The sequence below is a fragment of the Pteropus vampyrus genome, unplaced genomic scaffold, assembly GCF_000151845.1.
Source record: "Pteropus vampyrus isolate Shadow unplaced genomic scaffold, Pvam_2.0 Scaffold173, whole genome shotgun sequence".
Classification (NCBI taxonomy): domain Eukaryota; kingdom Metazoa; phylum Chordata; class Mammalia; order Chiroptera; family Pteropodidae; genus Pteropus; species Pteropus vampyrus.
This window is the reverse complement of record NW_011888954.1, coordinates 1,107,299-1,131,183: the sequence shown is the minus strand read 5'-3', so window position 1 is coordinate 1,131,183 and position 23,885 is coordinate 1,107,299. Positions and strand designations below refer to the sequence as shown.

At 34.9% G+C, this 23,885-nt stretch overlaps 2 protein-coding genes and 1 non-coding gene across 5 annotated transcripts in view; 1 reads left to right on the top strand and 2 right to left on the bottom strand.

Moving 5' to 3' along the window:
• The first annotated feature begins 215 nt into the window (after positions 1–215).
• TRMT61B (tRNA methyltransferase 61B) lies at positions 216–18,441 on the top strand. 2 transcript variants are annotated; one of them, XM_011370739.2, is made up of 7 exons: positions 216–957; positions 4,780–4,882; positions 7,402–7,592; positions 12,505–12,596; positions 13,045–13,271; positions 13,981–14,058; positions 17,279–18,441. In XM_011370739.2, the coding sequence occupies exons 1-7, from the start codon at positions 244–246 to the stop codon at positions 17,380–17,382; spliced, it is 1,509 nt and encodes a 502-aa protein (XP_011369041.1). In that variant the 5' UTR covers positions 216–243; the 3' UTR covers positions 17,383–18,441. The 2 variants fall into 2 exon arrangements, with proteins under 2 accessions (XP_011369041.1, XP_011369042.1); XM_011370740.2 differs by having other exon boundaries at positions 218–957; positions 14,142–18,441.
• The window catches only part of SPDYA (speedy/RINGO cell cycle regulator family member A), a 33,514-nt gene continuing 24,077 nt past the window's right edge, over positions 14,449–23,885 (bottom strand). Inside the window, exons 6-8 of one of the 2 annotated variants that reach the window (XM_023536958.1) lie at positions 21,824–22,118; positions 17,500–17,502; positions 14,449–14,537 (exon numbers count right to left, since the gene is read on the bottom strand). In XM_023536958.1, the coding sequence (XP_023392726.1) occupies positions 14,449–14,537; positions 17,500–17,502; positions 21,824–22,118 (387 nt within the window). Of the gene's footprint in view, positions 14,538–17,499; positions 17,503–21,492; positions 22,119–23,885 lie in introns of those variants that run through there. The other variant, XM_023536957.1, reaches the window with a different exon arrangement.
• Positions 15,011–15,129, bottom strand: LOC111746064. The gene has a single exon (XR_002782905.1). It is a non-coding gene; the product is annotated as a 5S ribosomal RNA (ribosomal RNA).

The window sequence follows — 23,885 nt, the reverse complement described above, 5'->3', positions numbered from 1 at the left end:
CCCCCACCCCAACCGCCGCGGGAGTGAGCCACCGTCCGGGTACAGTTACTCAGAGGACCTCGTGGTTTCCGCGCCGCCAGCTGCATCTCTCCGCCCTCTCCCGACGCACGCGCAGTCACGGAGCTCTTCCGACGAAGACGCCCCCAGCCCCCAGGCGGCTACGTCCGTGCGTGGGGCGGGGAAGAGGCGGGGCCTCGCCCAGCCGTACGTCACTCTCCCGAGACGGCGCCTGCGCGGGTCACCATGCTGTCAGCGGGCCGACGCGGTCGGGCCTTGCTACAGCTGCGGCGTCTCCGGAGGCGGTCAGGGATCGCGACCTGTCCATTCCCGCCTGGCCTTGGGCAAGAGCCCTTCGAGAGATCCCGGTCACTGTGTTCTGAGCCCTCGCAAAGAGACGTGCGAGATGGAGAAAGAGAGCGTAAGGCGGCACAGAAGAAAGTCCCAGGAGCAGAGGTGCCTCCATCTCTCCCTCTGCACGGCCGCGGCATTGGGACCAGATGTCTTTCGTCACTGGAAAGCCTCAGACTGTCGACGTCTGGACAGAAGTCACCCCCTCGAGAGCGCGAGGACTCGAGTGGAGACCAAGGCCAGTCTGATCCTGCATACCGAGGACCCGGGGGTCCCTTACTGCCCGCCCTGGCCCAGTCCGTGACCGAGGTCGAAGAACTTCACGTCTCCTCTGCCTGGTCAACTTCCAGAGAGGAGCCCTTTCGGGCCGGCGAGCTAATTTTAGCTGAGCTTGGGAAGAGAGAAACACAATTTAAAAAATTATTTAGATTGAGCAACGCCGGACACTTAAACAGTAACTGGGGGACAGTCCCATTCAGCGATATCGTGGGGAAGTTCCCTGGCCAGATACTGAGGAGTTCCTCTGGTAAGGACTTCATGCTGAAGAGGCCGTCATTGGAAGACTATGTATTACTGATGAAAAGGGGGCCTGCCATAACATATCCAAAGGTAATGCCATGGTAGTTAGGTATGTATTGGTTTCAGAAAGAGCAAAACTGATGAGGTGCTACAGACCTGATTCACGTACTTAAAGCACATCTCAGAACGTTTCAAGTTTTGTTCTCAGCCTTTTTTTTTTTTTAACTTATTGATATGACTTTTACATATATTAAGGTCGCTAATTTTAGGAGGAAACAGCCAGATTTTAATTTTAATTTGGGAGTTTCGAGTCTGATTTGTGAAGAGAATATCTATTTACTATGTAAAATGATGTGGGTTCACTTGGCATATAATAAGTACTTATATTTGTTTCTTAACTCTTAAGTTTGCAAGTTCAGCACGCAAGAGACTGTTGAACTCTTCAGGGGACAATTCTTTAGTATCATTAATGTGATATTTTAATCATATTTAATTTAATAAGGCATGTTACTAGTGGTATATGTTAACAATAGATATATTACTATGCTTTCCCTTTAGAAAAAAGTTTTGTATTAAAACAACTATAATTAAACACTAAAAATAAAAGTAATATTCTTTATAAATAAACTTCCTAGTTCCTTTAGAATCTTATACTAATTGTCTATTACTAGTGGTTTATTTCAATCTCTACAGTCATAGCCCTTGAGTAGAATGTTCCTTTGTAATTGCAACAACTCCTCCTATTCTGAGATGAGGAATCATTCATTATTTATTCAGCAAATAATCGCTTACCTTCTCTATTCAGGGCACTATTTTAGGGAGGTTATAGTGGTGAACCACAGTCCTTGCTCTCAACATAGACCTTACTCCTAAAGGCAGTGACATAGAACACACAAGTGAAAGAATAAAATATTTTCAGGTAGTGCTAAGTACCATGAAGACGTAGGCATTGTGTTGGGTGACCTGGGGAAAGAGAATTCTTTGTGTCAGGTGGTTAGAGAAGGTCTTCAGCGAGGTACATTTGATAAGAAACCTGATTAAGGAAGAGCCGGCCATGCAGAGATCTAAGAGCAGAGCGCTCTTGCAAAGGGAAGAATTCCTGTTGTGGCCCAAGTGGGTTGGTGAGGGGAGAGAGTAGTACAATGTGTATTTGGAGAGAGAAGAGTATTTTATTCTATGTGCTTTGGGCGACCATTGGAAGGTTGTAAGTAGGAATCTATATTTTAAAAGATAGACCCAGGTTTTTAAAATAAAACCTTCCTGGAAGCTTTAGGCTAGTGGGGTATCATAAGCTCTTGATGGAAACTTGACTGTCTTTTTTTTTTTTTTTACTGTGGCATATGGGGGTAGAGGTTGGAGAGGGCACAGATAAGCACTCTTTCCTTTTTTTTTTTTTTTTTTTTAACACCTTGGATGGGTGGTCTTCCATCCAAGTACTAACCAGGCCCAACCCTGCTTAGCTTCCGAAATCAGACGAGATCGGGCACGTTCAGGGTGGCATGGCCGTAGTACTCTTTCCTCATTTGACTGTTTCAACCTAGCCATAAAAATGACTTCTGTAATTTCATTTTGTTTCCCCACATCTTCTTTCTCATCACTAGACAAAACAGTGAGAGATTAGCTGTATTTTTTAAAGTTATAAAGATAAATCTTTAGTGCACTTTCTGCCTTTCCATTTGTCACAGATAAAAAGTCACAGTGTTTCATTCTAAAGAGGAATTGAAATACTGGATTGATAGTTGTTGATTTCTCTTTTAATCTCCCAAGTGGACTGCAGAAAATTCGACTTCAGCCTTTACAACTCTGAAATGCTTTTTAAGGGAGTACCTCAACTGACTTTTGAAAGCCGGTCTCCCCATTAGAATTACATAATTTTTTGTTAATATTCAGAGTAAGTCTATGGGAACAACTTTAAATATACTAAAAGATACTTGTGAAACATCAACATTTCACATTTGTCAATATCAGGCACGTTTAGGTTTAGAGTATAAATGGCAACATTCCCCTAATTTTTAAATTAATCTTTACTGCAGATTTGCATGATTATAACACTTATATAAGAACTATTGGGGAGTAGACATTGTTGCTGCTTGATGAAGGCTAAAGTGCAACCCAATTATTAAAACCTTAGGCTGAGGATTAGATTTATGTTATTGAATACTGGGAAAGAGATGAAATTCCTGTAGAGAAAAAAAATGTAAGTTTGAAACTGAAAGAGTTGTTTGAAAGCCTGAAGTTTAAAAATGTGTAGAAAACTCAATAGTAGAGTGATATTTCATTACTTTGGAGGAATCTCCCAGTAGCTTCAAAATCCCTTTTGGAAAGAGGCAGAGAAATGAATAAATGCTACCCACCAAAGTTTGGACTGAAATTGTCAGGCTATGGTCGAAGCTAACCCACTCGTCCCCTTGAGACCATGTAACCATAATGGAAAGAAGGAAAAGCTAAAGTGTTCTTAGGGTTCTTTATTTTATAATACTAGGTTTCTGTATCTTATATAAAAGATCCAGGAAAAGAGAAATGCCTTCTCCAGGGCATTCCATTGAAATGACTACCCAAGGTGCTTCCCACTCCTGTGTGACCTTATCTGTGCCCCCTCCCACCTCTACCCCATGTGCCTGACACATAGGAGAGGGTATGTATCTCTGAAAGACTCAGAATTCAGGAATGAAGCTTTTTGACTAATACAACTTAAAAATTATGTGTCTGTATCCTTTGGTCGAAGCCTTAGTCTAACATTTCAGAAAATACATTTTGGCTTTTAATTAGACAATTGTACCTGTTAAGTATTTTCTTATACAACCAAACCTATATTTTAATACACAGTTTCGTTGTGATTTGACAGAAGACTCCTATAGAAACCCTACCTTTGCTTTTAGAATTTTCACAGCAGCTTTTACCAGAGAAGGAAAAGATTGTAAAGACTTATCAGATATGCTGCTTACTAGCAACTTTGAAAGGTTTGGTATTGGGGAAATGTTGAAGTCAATGCTAACATTTACATATATAGCATTTGTAGTGATCAACAGTAAGGTCTTTGGGAGTTCATCATCGGTTCTGTTCTTACTTGCCCACTAAATTCCTGGCTGTGCAACTTTGGGCAAATTACTTAACCTCTTTGATTTTTCATCTTTGTAATGGGCATGATGATACTATTCTCATATTATTATTCTGATCAAACAAGATAATGTATGAAAGCAGTTTACATAGTTACGGAAGCCTGGCACATGGTAAAATTTTGATAAATAGCTCTTATTACCCATGATATTCCTGTTAACAAAACCATTCTTCAGTTATAGCATTTGGCAAGTAGGTCCTCCTGTCTTCCTGGTATCCTTTAATTCTAAATAACTTTATAATTTCATGCAGAGATTATATAATAACTTCTTAACTGATCTTCCTGACTCTTAATTTTTCTCTATTCTACTATATTCCGTATTCCCCTTTCAGATTAATCTTCATAAAATGCCTTTTGTATTACCTCAGTGACATGTCCCAGTTATTTATTAGGTATAAAGTTCAAATGCTTTAGCCTGGCATTCAGGTCTCTCTTTATCCCTCCTCCTGAGATGGGCAAACTCTATTTCTGTTTTCTATCTTTTGATTGTATACTTAAATTTTTCACTCTGTCTTTAAGCTGGGGCAATCTGCTGATTTCTCCTTTCTCCGAGTGCCTATTATATTTATTGTCTATAATTTCAATATTATGCTGAAGTGCTTTATTTGCAAATCGATTCTTGTATCTCTCATTTCATCAAATAAAATATAAACTCTTGCTAGGTAGGGCCAGAGTTTAGTCCTTTTTTCACTTCTTTCTTCAAGTCCGACATAGTGTTTGATGAGAGAAGGTACTTGCTTAGTACATATTTACTTTACTAGTCATGAGTCACTAATACTGTGTTTCAATCATAGGATATGAATATGTTGCTGACGATGATGAATATCTACCCAGGTGATACTGTTTTGGAAGTTGGCTCCGGCTCTGGTGGAATGAGCTTATTTTTATCCAGAGCAGGTAAGAGATTGGAATAAATGCGCTGAATTTAGATGACAAAGAAAACAATCTGTTCATAATAACATAAAGTTAAATAGATAAAGACATTTTTTTATATATTCATTTAACTTTGGGATATAGAGAATTCTCTTTGGAACCAAATGTAATCAGCTATTTTTTGGTCATTTTGTACATTTATTCCAGTCCTTCTCTTTTTAGTGTTCTCTGTTTTCTTTGCTTTCTCTAGTTTCTTCCATGCTTTTTAATGTTTTTACCTTTTTTTTAAACTAACTTTTTATCGGCACATAACAGTTACAGAAAAGTGCACAGATCATAAGTATGTATCTCAATGATATTTTTATATAGTGACCACCCTCATTTAGTTATTAGCTGGACCAAGATAGGGAATGTTATTGCACCACAGAAAGCTTCCTGCCCCGTCTCAGTCCTTATCCTCCCCAAAGGTAACCACCGTTGTGACTTTTATTAGTTTTGCCTGTTTTACACCTCATAAAAGGAATCACACCATATGCACACTTTTGAGTTTGGCTACTTTCATTCAACACTCTGTTTGTGAGATTCAGCCAATTGCATGTATCAGTAGTTCTTTCATTCTAATTGCTATACAGTTACTCCATTTTTATAAATCACAATTTGTCCATTCGAGTTGAATATTATAAGTAGTGCTGCTCTGAACATTCTTATACTTTTGGTGCACAAATGTACATGTTTTCGTTAATAATAGTGACGGATGAATCCTCAGTATGAGAGATTATAGAAGAAAGAGGGCTGTCAGTTGCTGGAGAAGAGTCATATAGTATTAGAGGCAAAGAATTATAGTTGGTGTTCATAAATAAATTAGTCATAATTCAGAGCTACATTAAAGCTAGATCATGAAGAATTTTTCTTCCTTTAAGAAAATCTATATGAATTGCCAATTGGTAAAAGTCTTGCTTGAAGAGAGTACCTGATCAAAAATCAGGAGGTATATAGTAAACATAAGTATCTGTTCATGTTCCCAGAACTTGAGTTCTGGTTACTATTGTTCTAGTTGATTGTTCCCTTTGTCCATCTTATTCCTATGGGTGTCAGGGTTCCTCTCTCCGGTCTGGCCACCTGTGCAGTGTCCCCTTCCTCACCAAAAAATAGACTGCTGAACAGTGACAGCACTCTCTTTGGGGAGATATTTTTAAAATTATTCATGTTGTTCTTTATTAACACATTCTTTTTTTTAGCTAATAAACTTTGTTAGAGTAGTTGCATGTATATATGGGTAGATTCTATAAAGATTACAAATAGAAATATGCTGAATTAAACTTAAACTTTTTGTTCTTTGACCTAATGTCACCACATACAAACAAAGTAAATTTATAAAAATTTATGAGGGAGGAGGCATGCCCATATTTATAGTATTGGAGGAGTATCATGGCATGAATAATCGCAAACTATGAGTGATCAAAAAATTATTGCTGTTTACCTTCGGGATGGATTTTGTTCGTCCATAATTTTATTTTCCAATTGTTTATCTTATGCTACTATTAACATTACTTTTTATCCCTTGAGAACATGCTGACTTGCAGCTGGACTTATATTACAAAAGACATCCTAGAATTTAAACTTTTCCAATTGATCTAGGACAGCCTCCAAATGGTATCAAATCACCTCAGGTAGAGGTAGATGGAAAATTAATTGCATTGTTAAAATGCAGTAGTCTTATGTGAAACTACAGTATTACTATACTAAACAATTTGAAAGTTCTTCAGGCACACACAAAAATACAAATATTTTTTAAATGTACAAACGGCCTAACCTCATTCATAACGAAAGAAACGCAAATTAAAACTACAGTGATACGCTATATTCAATTTTTTATTGACACATGAAAAGTTTGATAACTCTTTGTTGGAGACAGTATGGAGAAATAGGCACTCTGACACATTATTAGTAGAGTGTAAATTAATATATCTTTTTTGGAGAACTATTTGGTAATTTTCAAAATAAAAAATTCACATACTCCTTGAGCCAGCAATTCCATTTTTGGTACTGTATTCTATAGGTATGTAACAAAGACTTAAGCACAATAATTGTCACTGTAATACTGTTTATAATAGCATAAGACCAGAAATAAGCTAAATGTTCATTGGTAGATGGCTGCTTAAATAAACTATGGCTTAGCCATACAGTGGAATATTATGGCTGTTAAAAAGAATACAATAGATTGTTAATCAGTAAAATGGCACTCGTAAGTGAAAAGGAAGGTATATGATCAGTACATCAAAATATGTGTTAAAAACAGAGAGAAAGAGATATATGCACACATATAGGCACCAACTGTCTTGGGAATAGTATGTGACTACTCACAGTTACCTCTGAAGAGAGAGACTGATTAGGGATCTGGGATGGGATAGAGACTTTTGTAACCTTAAACTATTTGAATTATTTTTTCACATCCATATAATACCTTTCACAATAAAATTTTTACTTTATTTTATCAACTGATTAATACTATGAAATGTCATAAATTGTTTTTTAAAATTAAGTTGGATCACAAGGACGAGTCATAAGTTTTGAAATACGAAAAGACCACCATGAACTGGCTAAGAAGAATTACAAACACTGGTGCGATTCATGGAAAATAAGTCATGTAGAAGAGTGGCCAGACAATGTGGATTTTATTCATAAGGACATTTCAGGAGCAATTGAAGACATAAAATCTTTAACATTTGATGCGGTGAGTTTTCTAAAGTGTGTCATATGATATTACCTAATACTGAATACAAAGGAAACAAGGATCACACTTCTTCTGTATAGGAAAGGGTCTTTCCTCATTATTTGCCCCATTTCTATCTCAGGAGTGGAAGGGATATTTTCCTTCAATATCATGGAGGGATTTAGAGCAGAGAGACTTACTGAATCAGATGCCAAAGTTGTTAATAATAAGTATGGGGTATTGACCAAGGAGTAGTTGAGCATCATGAACCTCAGCATTCCTAGCCTAAATACATGATAATTTGGAAGCAGCATTGGGAGCATATTAAGCACAGCACCTGATCTCATGTTGTAAGATTTGAGGGAATAAATAGCCTCCCTTTAAGAGGGAACAGGCAAGAGGCATCTTTACACAGTTAAAGTCAGGATTCAGAGGAAGGTTCATTTAATGATTTGAGCATAGAAGCTTTATCATGAACAAAGGCCTAGAAAGTGGAGTGGAGGGATTTGTAAGGAAGAGGAGCAGTGGGAGGTTGAGCTGGGGGAGAAGAAGCAGAGTAGTATGAAGATTAAAGGATAAATGACCAGAGGCTATTTTAAGCTATAACTAGTGATGGTGATGTGGTATTAGTTGGCTTCAGAGTTTTAGAATTGTAGTATAAATTGCCTTATCCTTGATGATGCCATTATCAGTTCATAGCTTGACAATAAGGAATCTTCTTCATTTTTCTTAATTGGCTATTAAAAGGTTGGATTATTTCAGAACCTTTATAAAGGAAACTAGGTGAGAAATGAAGTCAAGTTTAAAGAAGGGAGTAATGATTTTTATTAAGACTGGTTCTTTATCTAAAGCCTATAGTTTTAGTGGCATAGCTTCCTGGACACAAAGACTACAGTTCTTTTTCCTCATCCTTGTTTGGCTTGTGTATCATAGTTCAATAAGGGGGGAAAATATTGCTCCACATTGGCCATCCATAGGAATGTCACAGTTACCTGGGAGGTTAATTGGTCATCAGAATTTTGCTTGATGAGCATGAAACACAACAAAGGATTTTAATAATATCGTTGAAGCTTTCTAGAAATCTGCTGAACCATCCCTGACCTAAAGGAAAGAATCTTCCTTACTAGAGTTATTCAGTTGAATCTCTCTTGAATAACGGTGCCAGATGAATACTCAGTATGAGAGAACATGAAAGGAGGAGAGTTGTCAGCCGCTGGGAGAAGTTATATACTATAAGAGGGAAAGAATTATAGTTAATGTTTATAAATAATCATAATACAGAACTATTAAGTTAAAGCTAAATCATGAAGAATTTCCCTTTCTTTAAGAAAGCCTCTACAAATTGTCAGTTGAGAAAAGTACTGCTTGATGGTAGCACTTGACCAAAAATCAAGAGGTGTATTTAAACATAAGTTTCTGTCCATGTTCCCACCACTTGATTTGTGGTTACTATGATCCTAATTAATATTGCTCCCTTTGACTGGCTGCCATCTCACCTCGTAGGCCATCATGCTTGCAATCCATTCTCATCTTAGGATAATCTAGTTATGATACTATCACTCTCCAGCTGAAAAATTGATTAGGAATTTTTCTTTCAAAGACTTATGGAGTCCTTCAGAATCTGACCTCAACCTTCCTTTCTTCTCTAGCCCTTTAAATAACCTGCCTATACTCCTGCCATCCCAAATGAGGGTAAATGAATAAAAGCATTAACTCACAAAGACAGAACAGAAAAAGAGAAAATGGCTAATAAAAGATTTTTAACAAATTTTAATATATTTTGGAAACAACCTGACCATCAGAAAAGGAATAGATACAATGGAATATTAACAATAGTATTATTTAACATAGTGAAATAAATGTACTGTATCTACGTCAATAAATCTCAGAGACATGGTGCTTAAATGAAGAAAGCATAATAAAAATACGTGGAATGGCCACATATATGTAAAATTTTAAATTACACAAAACAGCATGTATTATAGCTATATACATATGTTGTAAAAGTATAAAATTATTTGGGAACATTGCCAACTTCAGGACACTGATTATCTCTGAGGAGAGAAAAGGAGGGAGGGAACAGAGGGAAGTAAGTTTTGGAGTCCATTCAGCCTGGTTCACTCTTGGGCTCCATAATAGCCAATATGACTTTGGATAAGTTACTTAATCTTTCTGCACTTCAGTCACCTTATGTCTTAAACAGGAATAATAATATGAATAATAATAATAGTACCTATTTTATAGAGTTGCTGAAGATCGAGATAATTCATGTAAAGTACATAGAACAGTCCCTAGTATATAGTAATCATTAAATATTTTTTTAATTTTTAAAATTTTTTAAAGTAATCATTAAATATTAGCTGTGATTTGCATCACTATTATTTCTCATTTTTTTCTGTTTTCCATCTGTTTAAATTCTACTTTTTCTTTAAAGCTTAAATCAAAGGTTGTCTCCTCCATGAAATGGACCTTAATCATCTAACTGGAGGATTATCATCCTCCTTGGAATTGCCGAACCATTTTGTTTATTGATTCAGCAAGCATTTATTAAAGACCTGTTATGTGCCATGCACTATGCTAAGACAAAAATGAATTATACATTTAAAGGAGCTTTAAATCTAGAAGAAAAGATAGACATACAATTATTAGAAAGACTCAGAAGCATGGAACACCATGGCTATAGAATTGGGTATAATGAGATGAAGCTACAGATGGAAACACCATGGCTATAGAATTGGGTATAATGAGATGAAGCTACAGATGGAATCATGAGAGGCTAAATAATGAAGAACAACACATTTATGTATATCAAGCTAGAGTATATGGATATTTTATCTTGTAGATAATGGGAACTACTCATGAGTTTTTAGGGGATTAGGATATCCAGTTTTATGATGTAGAATGCTTCTGGTGGAAGAATGGAGGCTGTGCATCTATGTAGAAAGCTATTGTACTATTTCAGCAAGGTATGGCGAGATCCTGAACTAAAGTATTAGCAGTAGGATGATTCAGAGAAATACTTGAGGTAGGTATTTCTTCTGTTTGAATTAAAATTATCCAGTCCCACTACCTCAAGTACTTCTTGAGGTAGTGGGACTGGATAATTTTAATTCAAACAGAAGCATAAAACCCCAAAGATTCTCTAAAGAGAATTCAAGGTGAAGAAAATGACTCCAAGTTTCTGGTTTGAGTGACCAGATGAATGGTTAATGTTGCTGAGAACAGATCATTCAAGAGGACTGGCAGGTTTCTTGGTTATCTGATTTTTGGTCCTTGTCAATAATATAGTAAAACTAAAGTAAAAAAGAATTATGTCTACCATGTCGATCCTTTGATTCAGTCCTTGAGATCTTTACTTGACTAGGCGACTTAAAGTCATGTCTAAACCTGAATTCTTATTTCTTCCTGTAGTCTTCATCGCTTTTCTCATTAGTAAATAACATCTCCATTCTTTCAATGGTTTAGCCTAAAAACATTGAATTCATTCGGACTCCTCTCTTTCTCTCACATCTTGTAGCCAATCCTAATTCCAACTGGCTCTACCTTTTTAAAATTTATACCACTTCTCAATATATCCAATGCTGTTTGCTGTTGCAGGTCATCATAATCCTTCCTTGCCCTCGCTCTGTCTTTTCTACATATAGGTGTAAAAAAATAAGTTAGAATGTACTTAATGCCACTAAATTACATACTTAAAATGGCAAATTTGTTTCATTTACCACAAAAAAAAGGTTTTAAAAAAGTCAGATTTTATCATTCTTTAAAATTCTTCAGTGGCTTTTTCTCTTCTTGAGTAAAGCTAAAGCCTGTAGGATTCTACATAATTGTCTCTCCCTCATGCCCACCACATCCCCACCAACTCAGAACTCATCTTTTACCATTTTCCCCCCTTTTGTCTCCACTGCAGTGACAGTGGCCTTCTCAGACTCACCAAGTATCCTACAGCTTCAGAGCATTTGAATTTGCTGTTCTTTCCGTCTGGAACCCACTTTCCCCCTAAATTTCCAAGGGGTAAGCGTAATCATTTTCTTTAGGTCTCTTCAGTGACTATTTACAAAATACCACTCCCTTCTTTTCCCTGCCCTGTCACTCTCTCTCATATTCATATTCTGCTTTATAATTCTGTAGTTCTTTATGTTATTCATCACCCTCTGACTTACATATTTATTGGATATTTGTTTAATGTCTGTTCCTTTATTAGAATATAAGTTCCCATGAAACAAAATAGTATGTGAGTTCCTGTTACATCCTTATCACTTAGCACAATGCTTGGCACATGGAAGGTGCTCAAATTAATAATGAATGATGTTCCTTGACACAATATTGTTTTTTAAAAAACACATAAACAATAGAATAACTTCTAATTTAGTAAATATATTAATGTGTCTGGAATTACTTTCAATAATAGTCACTTTATTTTCTATTTTGACCATATTTTTGTTTTTAATTATTTTTTTGGAAAATTTTCTCATTACAGTCATTTGACACCTTTTGTGAGTACAGCCCTGTATTCCGCAATTGAATTAAGAATAAAGAAATAAAGGACATGATTCTTACATTTTAGAATTTCTAAAATATTCAGAACTTTTGAACATAAAAATACATATTCGAGATAAGCCAAAAGCTGAACTAAAGCATTGAAATTGTGTATACAATTTGTATGTATATAAATATAGCTAAAGAAAGATTCCTGTATTATCAGTATTGCCTAGTACAAGACATGTCATGATTTTTACGTTGTCAAGTACTGTGACAAATTGCATAATAATAAATGTATCTTTTTAGGAACAATAAAATGACCGTAGTACTATATTCTAAAAAAAAATACTAGGTAATTGCTTTCTAAAACTATATCATTTTACCACATAAGCAAAGAAAATCTATGCTTTCCTTAAACAAAACTCAATCTGATTCTCTTTTCTTTCCCCCACAGGTAGCTTTGGATATGTTGAATCCTCAAGTTGCTTTGCCTGTTTTATACTCAAATCTTAAACAAGGTGGTATATGCGCTGTATATCTAGCAAAGTGAGTGATGTGGCTATTGTTTGTAATGTGATTTTAAACACACTTTTATTTTGTCTTAAGTACTAGGCTAAAAATGTTCATTTTGTAACTGAGTTAGATTTATACATTATCCCATAAAATTTGTGAAATGACAAATGTCCCAAGTTCAGTTATATTGCTGTTTAAATCATCCTTTACATAAATGGCAATATAAAATGCATATTTCTTTGAGCAATTTGGAAGAAAAGTTTTAAAAGTGTAACATGAACAATTGTTAAATTATGATCTCTTTATTTTTTTTCTTAGTATTATGTGCAATTGCTTATTATGTGCCCTCACTAGCATTTTTACTTTTCTCCTCTTCATTTAACTATAGCATTTAAATTTGGGTAAGAGGTATAGTGAACTTAAAATAAAAATAAAGTTGTTACACTAGAAATTTAAAGTACATTTTTTATTTTTTTGAAAGCATCACACAGGTTATTGAACTTTTAGATGGAATTCGCGTCTGTGAACTTGCTCTCTCATGTGAAAAGATAAGTGAAGTCATTGTCAGAGATTGGTTGGTTTGCCTTGCAAAACAGAAAAATGGAACTCTAGCTCAAAAAGTAGAACCTAAAATCAACACAGATTTACAATTACATTCTCAAAAGGAGATTAGAATTGAAGGTGAGATGTTTCAAGAGGATGACCATGGTGAGCTTCAATTTTATTTTATTTTATACATATGTTTGTAATAATAAATGGAGAATAGGTTCCTGAGCGTGTTGACCAATAAATTCTAAAAATATTTCAGGGATTTATTTTTAATATCTAAATTGAAATCTGATATTTATTCATTTAAATTAAAATCTCTAAGGGTTAAAGTAATGACTGTTCCTGTCTTTTATGTAAAGTTCTGATACCTTTGAAGAACTGCACTTCTTATAATCATATTCTATTTGTGACAAGGGGTTGGCTTGTGAAATATTTTATATATATACTAAAGAATTTTTAAAATTTATATCAGTGATTATTATTGAAGAGAAAGAATAGGGCCTGCTTTGCAAATAGCTAATATTTGCTATTTATGCTACTGGAATTCTTCAAAAATTTAAATTTAGATCCTTGTTGTATAAACACGTTATTTATGCCATGAACAAGTTTTCAAATGTTCTTTGATTTATAATATGGGCTTATCCATTTGGTTATAAGACCACATATAAATTTATCATGTAATCCTTGAAAATTGTTTCTGTAAGATAACTGGCAGAATAGCTCCAAAACAAATGCTAAAACAAAACAAAACAAAACAAAAACAGAAAAAACTTACAGTAAAGGGACAGTAATTTGTATTCTAACAGTTTTATGAACAAATTATGAAATATTTTGTGTAGCTTATACTATATATTTTGTTCTACAACAGAAGAATCACATTCTCATTTTCCATATGGATCATTTCCCTATATTGCCAGACCTATACACTGGCAAACTGGTCATACAGGTGAGTAATATTTTCAGGACATATTAAGTGGTGTTTTCTTCAAATTATTGTAATAACTTCACTTTTTCCTCCCCTTAAATTAGCTTTTCTTGTCAAGTTGAGGAAGTTCAAACCACAACTTAACTGAGTACCTCAGATGACAGCAACTGATTGGAAGACAGAAAAGTATCAAAATAGAACTTTATATTACAGATCATTACTTCCATAGATTGGTATTTTAGCTATTTCTATGATTTGTATAACTTTTACATATAATTTTGAAAAATAACAAAATCTAAAGGAAGATGTATAACATTTCAAAACTGCTTAAATGTCCCATTTTGACACTTGTCTTGCAGTTAGTTTGACATATTGTAGTTAATGATTCCAAGTTGATTTAGTTGAGCCATCTCATTCTTCACTTCCTGTAAACCACTCCATAGATTTGTCTTTCTTCATGAAATTAGTTTTCTTTTCTTTCTTTGATTGATGGTCATTGGCTATCGAAATAAAATGTGCATTTTTAAGATAAATTTTATGTATCGGTGTATTTTAAATACATATTTTAATGGTTGTATGTATCTTAAAAATATAGCAAATCTGAGTTATAGTAAACAATAGGGGGAAAACTGATAAGTATATCATCACCTTAAAAATTGTTATAAAGGATGTAACAATTCTTGCATCTCTTTTATCCTCAGCTTGAAAGAACATCAGAATTGTTCTGTTATTACATAAATCAAATGCTTGGAGAAATATACTTTATAAATATGAATTAATTAGGACTAAGGCTTATTATCCATAGGCACCAGTTATTTTGCATTTGCCATGTGCCTGACATTGTTTTGAGAATTTTATATTTTTACACGTAGTATGTATAACTCATCTTTAAGGTTATCTATATTTTATAGATAAGAAAAGGCTTAGAGTGGCTAGGTTATTGTTTAAACATAGATGTTTTATAGATTTTAAATGCCTACAACACCTGGTATTCCAAGGTGGTCTCCCATCCAAGTACTAACCAGGCCCGACTCTGCTTAGCTTCCGAGATCAGATGAGATCGGGCATGTTCAGGGTGGCATGGCCGTAGTATAGGTTTTAAAGTAGTGGTGCCTAGGAGGATTAATGCTATTCCTGGATTTTCCCTTAGTCTAGAACTACTTAAAGTGACATATACATTCTAAATAACAGTTTACACATTTTTTATTATGTGGAAATTTTTAACCGAAAACCTTTGCCTTTATAGACTTTACAGTCTATGATAGAGCTAGACATTAAATAATCACACAAATATGAAACTAAAACTGTTATAAATGCTCCAAAGAAGTACAGGGTACTATAATAGAGGTTTTGCTCTGATCAAGTTATTACCTGTGCAGTGACAAGTGAACTGAGATCTGAATGGTAAATAAGAGTTAACTACAGTAGGGAAAATGAGAACAAAAAAGGCCAGTGATGCTAGAGTTGAGTGAGAGACTGGAAAGATAGGTAGGGGTCAAGCCATAGGATCCTGTAGACCTTTAAGAAAAATGGGGTGCCACTGAAGGATTTATTGAAGGGGTAACATGCTTAGATCTGTGTTTTGAAAAAAACATCACTCTGGTTGCATTTAAAGAATTGATTGAATCATAAATAGAGTGTTCTGGTGTCATATTTCAGTATGTTAAGTATCTGAACACTCATAAAATAATAATGGCTCTATAGTTTCCATAACATTTCCAGATATATAGAAGCTCTGAAGTACATTCTTAACTTATGTCATAGAATACTGTCTTTTCTTCTGCCCTTCTATTTAACTAGCAATGAGTTTTGTTCTTCATTTATTGTTTTGAATGCAGGCCTTGATTGTAGTATTTGGAGAAGTGGCTGACTTAAGAGCAAAGAAAAGTTGTGCCTTCTATTTCAGTAGAATAGTTTCTGTTCAGTATACTGTGCTTAGTAGATGTTGAATTGAACAAGACCTAACAGTGTCCATTCTAATTTTGAGTTGAAAACCAAACCACATAACTATTTATATAGTTAATGAAAGTCCAGCTTAAGCCCTTTCTCTATCTCTCCATCAAACACTATGGCTTATGGGACGGATGCTTTCTTCTAAAGTTAGCTTTCTATGTTCATGTCTAGTTCTCATTTACCATAGCAAAACTCCTAGAGATTTGTGAATGACTCACAACTGTCTTTCCAGTACCCTCCAGAGGCCTTGCCTTTTCCACCCAGTAAGTGGTCAATAAGTTTGCCGATGGCTTTAAACCGAGGTCATTTCTGTTTCATCTGTTGCCTTTGTTGTTCTAGAGGGAAACTTAGGTATATAGCTCTTAGATTGTGGAAGACTTTAAGTTTGAACTTTATACTTCAGAGGCAATAGGGAATTTCTCAAGCTTCCATGGTTGTGTAAAAGGAGAGATTTTTTAAAAGTTAGTGGTATTTGAGTATTTAAAAGAAAGAAAATACTATTAATTCAGAAATTTCATAGTAACACATAGTATACATGAGGTGGTTGGTAGCAATATACAACTATGAGATGAGGAAAAGGGGCAGATATAAAAAAATATATACTATGAAGGAAGAACCAGATAAGCTGGTAATTTGTTGGAAGTAGTGGGAAAGAAGCTATATATTTTCAAACTTTTATCTACTATTCAGAAGCCCTTTCCCAAGCTTCTCTGGGCAAAACAGGATTCGGTCAATGGCCAGCTCATATACTTCCTCTGAAAAGCCTTCATCAAGTCTCTTACCTCATGGAATTAATTCAGGAATCTTTCGTGCTCCTAAATATTGATCAAATAATTAGCATTGCCTTTATCACATCATTAATTTATAAGCCCTGATTATGCCTTATTAAGTGTAAGAATTTAAAATCTGGATGACTAGAACAATGATAATGACAAAAAGTTCAGAGGAGGATTTATTTTTGAGGAAAAATTATTTGGTTTTAGATTACATAACAATGTTCTATGCCTGTCCCCAAAACCCAGGACTAAGATTTAGTATATTGCTTTTTACCCTTGGCTTCACTCTAAAATCTGAGGAGTTCTCAGATAATACATAATAATACAGATCCATGTTTCAGGTGGACTAGCCTAGGTGTCATAAGGCTTAAGATAGCATAAGAGAAACAAATGTATAGTTGACTCTCAAAAAATGTGGAGGTTAGTGGCGCTGACCCCCACTGCAGTCGAAAATTCATTATAACTTTTGATTCCCCAAAAACTTAACTATAGTTGGCCGTTTGTATCTGCAGGTTTTACATCCATGATTCAACCATGGATTGAAAACAGTATTTTCGATCCGAGATTGGGAATCAGTGAATGCGGAGGGCCAGCTGTATTAATGGTCTACTGTTGACTGGAAGCCTTACCAATAACATAAACAGTCAATTAACACATACTTTGTATGTTATATGTATTATATAGTCTTCTTAAGCTAGAGAAAATATTATTAAGAAAATCATAAGAAAAATACTTACTGTATTTATTGGGGGGGAAATCCACATATTAGTGGACCCGTGCAGTTCAAACCCTTGTTGTTCAAGGGTCAACTAGTTCAGTTAGTATAAAAATGTGCAGTGTATTCAGGTAGAACTGGGTTCCCATCATGCTGTTTTGCTCTTGTTTTACCTTGCAACTGTGACTTTTCTGAGTGTGTTTCTTCAGTAAAACGAGTGTCATAATGCCACTTTAAGATTTGTTGGTGGGGGGGAGGTCTGATGTTAAATGAGACTACCTTTATAAAATGCCTAGCACATGATCAGTGACTGGATATATGTAAATTTGTAAAGAATGCCTCATCTATCCCCCCCAACCTTGTCAAACTGAAAAATATTTTGTTCTTAATAATTGTCATAAACAAGTTAATATAAAACTTATTTTTTAACGTTTTGTTTTGAGAAAAGAATTTTAAAGGTAGAAAAATGTGTTTTTACCTAAAAAGTAAGAAGTTGCTTGCTTATATTTGAAAGAAAGAAGGAAGCATTGATAACTATCTATTGCTCAGTTTTATCATAAAAGCCTGGAGCAGAACACAATTTCTTTGTCTCTCTTGGAGAATGCTGACTTGAGTTTTCTGCAACCACAAACTGTTAGGTGATTCCAACCATCCTCTGTGATGGGAGGAAGAACAATTTGCTAGCAGAAGTCACTACTAGGAATCATCAGCTGCTGAGGCAGTGAAAGACTTGACCACTGCTCCCGATAACATTGTGTTACCCTTAAACCGCCTTTCCCTCTTCCCCGAAACTGCTCACTCCCTTGTTAAGCCTATTGAGGGAAAATGAATGTAAAAGTTTACTGGCCAAGTGTATGTATGATCAGTAATTTTCTTTGTATTGCCTACCCTCTGTCATCGAAACAAAAGGTCTTATTTAACCTTGAGTTAATACTCTGAATAAAACAGTTAACAAGTAAATACTTGTTCCTTCCTGTATACGACTTGATATTCCAAAACCAGGGCTTTAGGACTTTCATCCAGGGACAGGATGAAAGCAGTTCCATTTACAACTCCCCTAAATCAAGTGCCACACTTTTCATCCACAATCCCTCAAAGACCTTTCTTTCCCTCCGACCCCCCAAAGCAAGCTGACTGGGAGAACCTCTTACTCCCTGGGTGCACTCTGATTTCCTGTTGAAATATCGAAGCATAAAATATACTGTTAACTATTCTTGATATCTATAGGAGCTAGTCTGAATAAAATATTACACTTCTGTTTCTGTAATTATCTGTTCAATTGTGATTGACATTCTCTCTTAATTGACTCCATATAACTTTTCATCAGGGACTTGGTTCTTAATGCTTTAACCACTTCCTTAGTACTTAGTAGTCTGCTGGAGAATTTGCATGACAGTTTATTTTCACCACCAAAGGCAGGATTTCATCAAAGGTGGGGGGTCGGGGGGAGGGCAGGTAGAGCACAATAGTTAGGAATTCAGGCTCTGGTTTAGAGTCAGACCTGGGTTCAAATGTCACTCTACCACCTTGGGCAAATTATTTAACTTCTCTAAGCCTCAGTTTCCTTACCTGCAAAGTGGAGATAATAGTATTTACCTTAGGGTTGGTTGTGAGTATTAAATAAAATTATGATGTAAAATCCTTAACATTTCCTGGAACATTTTAAACATCTTGTAAATTTTATTTATTATAAGGATCAATGAGTGTAGGTAAAAGGAGCTGGCAAAGGGGAGGGATGCTAAAAGGCAATTCTTATTTAATCTATGATGGACCCTATTTACCTTCAAATATGAGTGAACCAATAAAAATTTTGCTTGGAGGTGTTGCAAAGGAATGGACTACAAATACTGCCAGTCAGATTTGTTTAGCGATTACTATGGCCAGGGAATGGAACAAAGACTGAGGCATGACACCTACCTTCAAGAGTCTTAAGAGTCTAGTTTCTCTTGAAGTAAAACTTGAGTAGCCTCTGTTAACCTCATAAGGATGTGGCAAAAAATAAACAGGTGAAATTCTGAAATAATGTGGGTCTCAGAGAATTAGAAAGAACCATAAGAAATCTGTCAGTCCTGTCTTCAGATGGGTGAAAATTTGGAAGTCTTTATAAGACGTAAAAAGTATCACTGCTAGTAGAATATTATTCTGATTGTTTCAAATTGAGAAATGTCAGAGAAATACCATACATTTGTAAATATAATTTAAATAATTGTGTGATTGACTAAAAGGTATTTTCAGTTCACATGGTTATTTTCTAATTATTATAAGATACTGTTGTTCAAAGCCACTTAATCTCAACAAAAATGAAATATGAAAATAAATTATGGTACTTATACCACGTCATTATTTAAAATCAAGTTTTCGAATATTAAATAATGACATGGGAAATGCTTGATGATAAGTGAAAAAAAGCAGGCCTAGGTATAGTATGGTTCTAATTTTTTTTTTTTAAATAGAAAAAGTTTAGAGTATCTAAAGCTATAGTCATCAAAGCAGTATGGTATTGGCATAAAAAGACACATAGATCAATGGAACAGAATAGAGAGCCCAGAGATAAACCCACACATCTATGGTCAATTAATTTACAACAAAGAAATTAAGAATATATGTACAATTGGGAAAGAATGGTGTTGGAAACACTGAACAGCATTATGCAAAGAATGAAACCAGACCACAATATTGCGCCATGCACAAAAATCAACAAAATGGATTAGACTTGAATGTAAGACCTTAAACCACAAAACTCTAGAAGAAAACAGAGTAAGCTCCTTGGCATAGGTCTTGGCAATAGTTTTTTGCTGTTGTTTTGTTTTTTTAATTTAACACCAAAAAAAGGCAAAAAACCAAAAAAAGCAAAAATAACAGTGGGACATCAAACTAAAAAGTTTCTATACTGCAAAGGAAACCTTCAACAAAGTGAAAAGGCATGGAATGGGAGGAAATAATTTGCAAATCATATATCCAATAAGGGATTAATATCTCAAATATATAAAGAACTCATACAACTCAATAGGAAAAAAACCCCCAAACAATCCAGTTAAAAAATGGGCAGAGGAAATGAACATTTCTCCAAAGATACACAACAGGTAAATGAAAAGGTGTTCAACATCACTCATTATTGGAGAAATGCAAATCAAAACCACAATGGGACATCTCACACATGTTAAATGACTGTTATCAAAAAGACAAGAAATAATAACAAGTGTAGGTGAGGATATGGAGAAAAGGGAACCCTCATGCACTGTTGTTGGTACTGTAAATTGGTATAGGTACTATGGAAAATAGTATGGAGGTTCCTCAAAAAATTAAAAATAGAACTACCATATGATTCAGCAATACCACTTCTGGGAATTTATCAGAAGGAAACAAAATCACTATCTCAAGATATCTGCACCCCCATGTTAATTCACACATTATTTACAGTAGTTAAGACATGGAAATAATATCCACTGATGAATGGATAAAGAAAATGTGACATATATGTACAAGGGAATATCATTCAGCCATAGAAAAGAAAGAAATCCTGCCATTTGCAACAACATGGATTGAGCTCGAGGGCATTATGCCAAGTGGAAAAAGTCAAAGAAAGACAAATACTGTGTGATCTCATATGTGGAACCTAAAAAAAAGAAAAACTGAATCTGTAGATACATCTGGTGGTTTCCAGAGATGAGGGAGTGAATAGGTGGGGCGGTGGGGAGCAGGGGGAGGTTGGACAAAATGGATGAAAGTGGTCAAAAGGTACAAACTTCCAATTATAAGATAAGTCCTGGGAATGTAATGTACAGTATGGTGACTAAAAACAATACTGTATCAGGTATTTGGAAGTTGCTAAGAGAAAAAATTTCTCATCACAAGAAAAAAAATTGTAACTGATGGTGAATGTTAATGAACTTGTGATCACCATGTCGTACACCTAAACCTAATGCAATGTTATATATCAATTATATCTCAATTTTAACAAATGTATAGAAGAAAACCAATAGTTAATCACTGATAAAACTATATGATGAAATTACAAGTATATTTATTTTCTTAAAACTTTGAATAAAATAAACATTTCAAAGACAATGGTTCAGACTCTTAAAATATTTAAAACACATGAGACCTGTGGTGATTAGGTTTCACTTTAACATAAGTCACATTAAAAACTTTTTAGTTTAGGTAAGCTACCACTAAACAAGTAATACAAGACAAACAGTAGTAACCGAAAAGGGGAAAACTTTCAATACTAATTTAACTCGTTGTACTATATAAATTATCACATATCCCTGCCTGTAGGTCAATAACTTGGATTTTTTAATAACTTGCATAAATCTAATTCTGACATACCACTAAATCATACCTTGAGAATAGTTATAAACTTGAGAAGGATCAACTACTATGTCCACTGAGAATGAGTTGTGTGATTCCTGAGACTGTTTTTCCATCACCTGTACTGTATCACTGGATGAAGATGATGAAGATAATCCCAGTCTAACATATCTTCCTTTTTTACCACAGAGTGAGCAATCTACCGGTGTGGCACTAGGTCCCCGGGGCAGTTGAACTTCATCTCTGTTGTAGTTCCTAACAGCTCCACTGTGATGCACAGAACGTTCTCGTTGCCATATATAATGGGTTGGAGCAATGGCCATAACCTATAGTGAAAAGCTTTCTTTTAGAATTTTAATAAGTTTTTAAAATTTAGTAAAATTAAGTACAAAAATTATAACTCAAGAACAGCTATCTCTAAACTAGATCTAAAAATCTATGTTACTGATGTTGGAAGCAAAAAAGCATCTCCAGATAAGGCAGTATTATCTATAAAATGATATGTCATTTGGATCCTCAAGATAGTAATTGACAAGGTATTTAAATTATTTCAAATAGGAAACAGGACTGAAGCAACCTTCCAGGTTTTTCCATTCAGAATATTCTAAGCTTGGGAAAGACAATAGTTAACGTAAAACAACACATAATTACTAACTTTGGAATGTACAGGGCTGAAAATAATGTTTTTAATCAAAGTTTCCAACTCTGTACGTTAGGTCAATATTAAAACATTTGCAATTATGGCAAGGGATATGGTAAGAACACAGATAATTTATTTAACCTCCCTGTTCCTGTTTCCTTACCTGTAACTTGGAGAGAATTAGTGTCTTTTAGAGGGTTGTCACAAGGATTAGATGACGAATTATTTATAAAGCACTTAAGATTTCCTACTACATGTCAGGCATTGTTGTCAAAAGTTTGTTAGATAAAAAATTGCCTTTCGAGTCAGTACAGACTTAGCTTCTTATCCTGGCACTTGCTAGCTATATGATACTGGGCAAGTTACTTAAACTTTCTGAGGCTCAATTTCTTTATATCTAAAATGGGGAAACTATATGCCTCACAGGATTGTTCTGAGGGTTAGATATGTGTAAAATCCTTATCACATAGTAAGCATTTGACAAATAATAGCCATTTAAGAAGTCAAGCTAGGGAAGTGTACCTACATGCTGACCTCATATCTAAAACTTCTAAGCAGAATATTAGAATGTTACTTCTAAGCAAAAATGTTTAGTTGCAGTTATTGGTGACCCAAAGTAAATGAGAATTGTAGAATTTTAAGAGTTAGACAGTGCCTTGTTAATTGCCTAGATCAGTGATTTTTAAACTGTTTTAGGAACCCTAAGATTATTGGGGGTTCCTAGGAGGGGCTAAGGGAAGACAGAGCAGGCAGAACAGCTCAATTGGGGGGATTGTGTGTACAATTTTGTTTGGAAAGAAAAAAGGCTTTTGCTGTTAAAAATGAAAACCGTAAAATCCTCAGATTAAGACCAGTCCCCTCAGAAAATGAGGTTACTGTGGCCTTCCCCAAGATCATGGCATAAAGAATACTAGCTATGCTAATTTTTAAAAGTATATTTTAGGATGCATTTATTTTATAATCCACTTCTTAAATCCTTCAAAAGTTTTCAACCAAAGACATGTAATAAAGTTACATATCTTTAAAAATGCAGAAGTAAATAAAGGTATTAACTCTAACTATAAACATTATCTATAATAATAGAAATTATTCAGAGCTACCCAAGGTGAGAAAGTAGAATATCAGAACTTCTTATTCCTTCCATATTAATCTACTATTTTTTCCTCAACACTTCAATCTCTTTATTTACCATGTCTGGAATGTGCTTCCTTTGTTTAAGTATTACCTTTCCCTCAATGCCCTGCCTAAGTCCCACCTTTCTAAAAACTCTAGCTTTCAGATTTTCTTGTTTTATTGTTAATGCTACATTAGGACTTTTAACAAATAAATGTCTGGTACTCAAATATATTTTTATGCATGTAACCTATTCTACTGAAAACCCCGTGTGCAGGAATAGTCTCTCATACACCTCTCTATCAAATGCCCTCCATACAATATTAAGCAGCCATTAAAT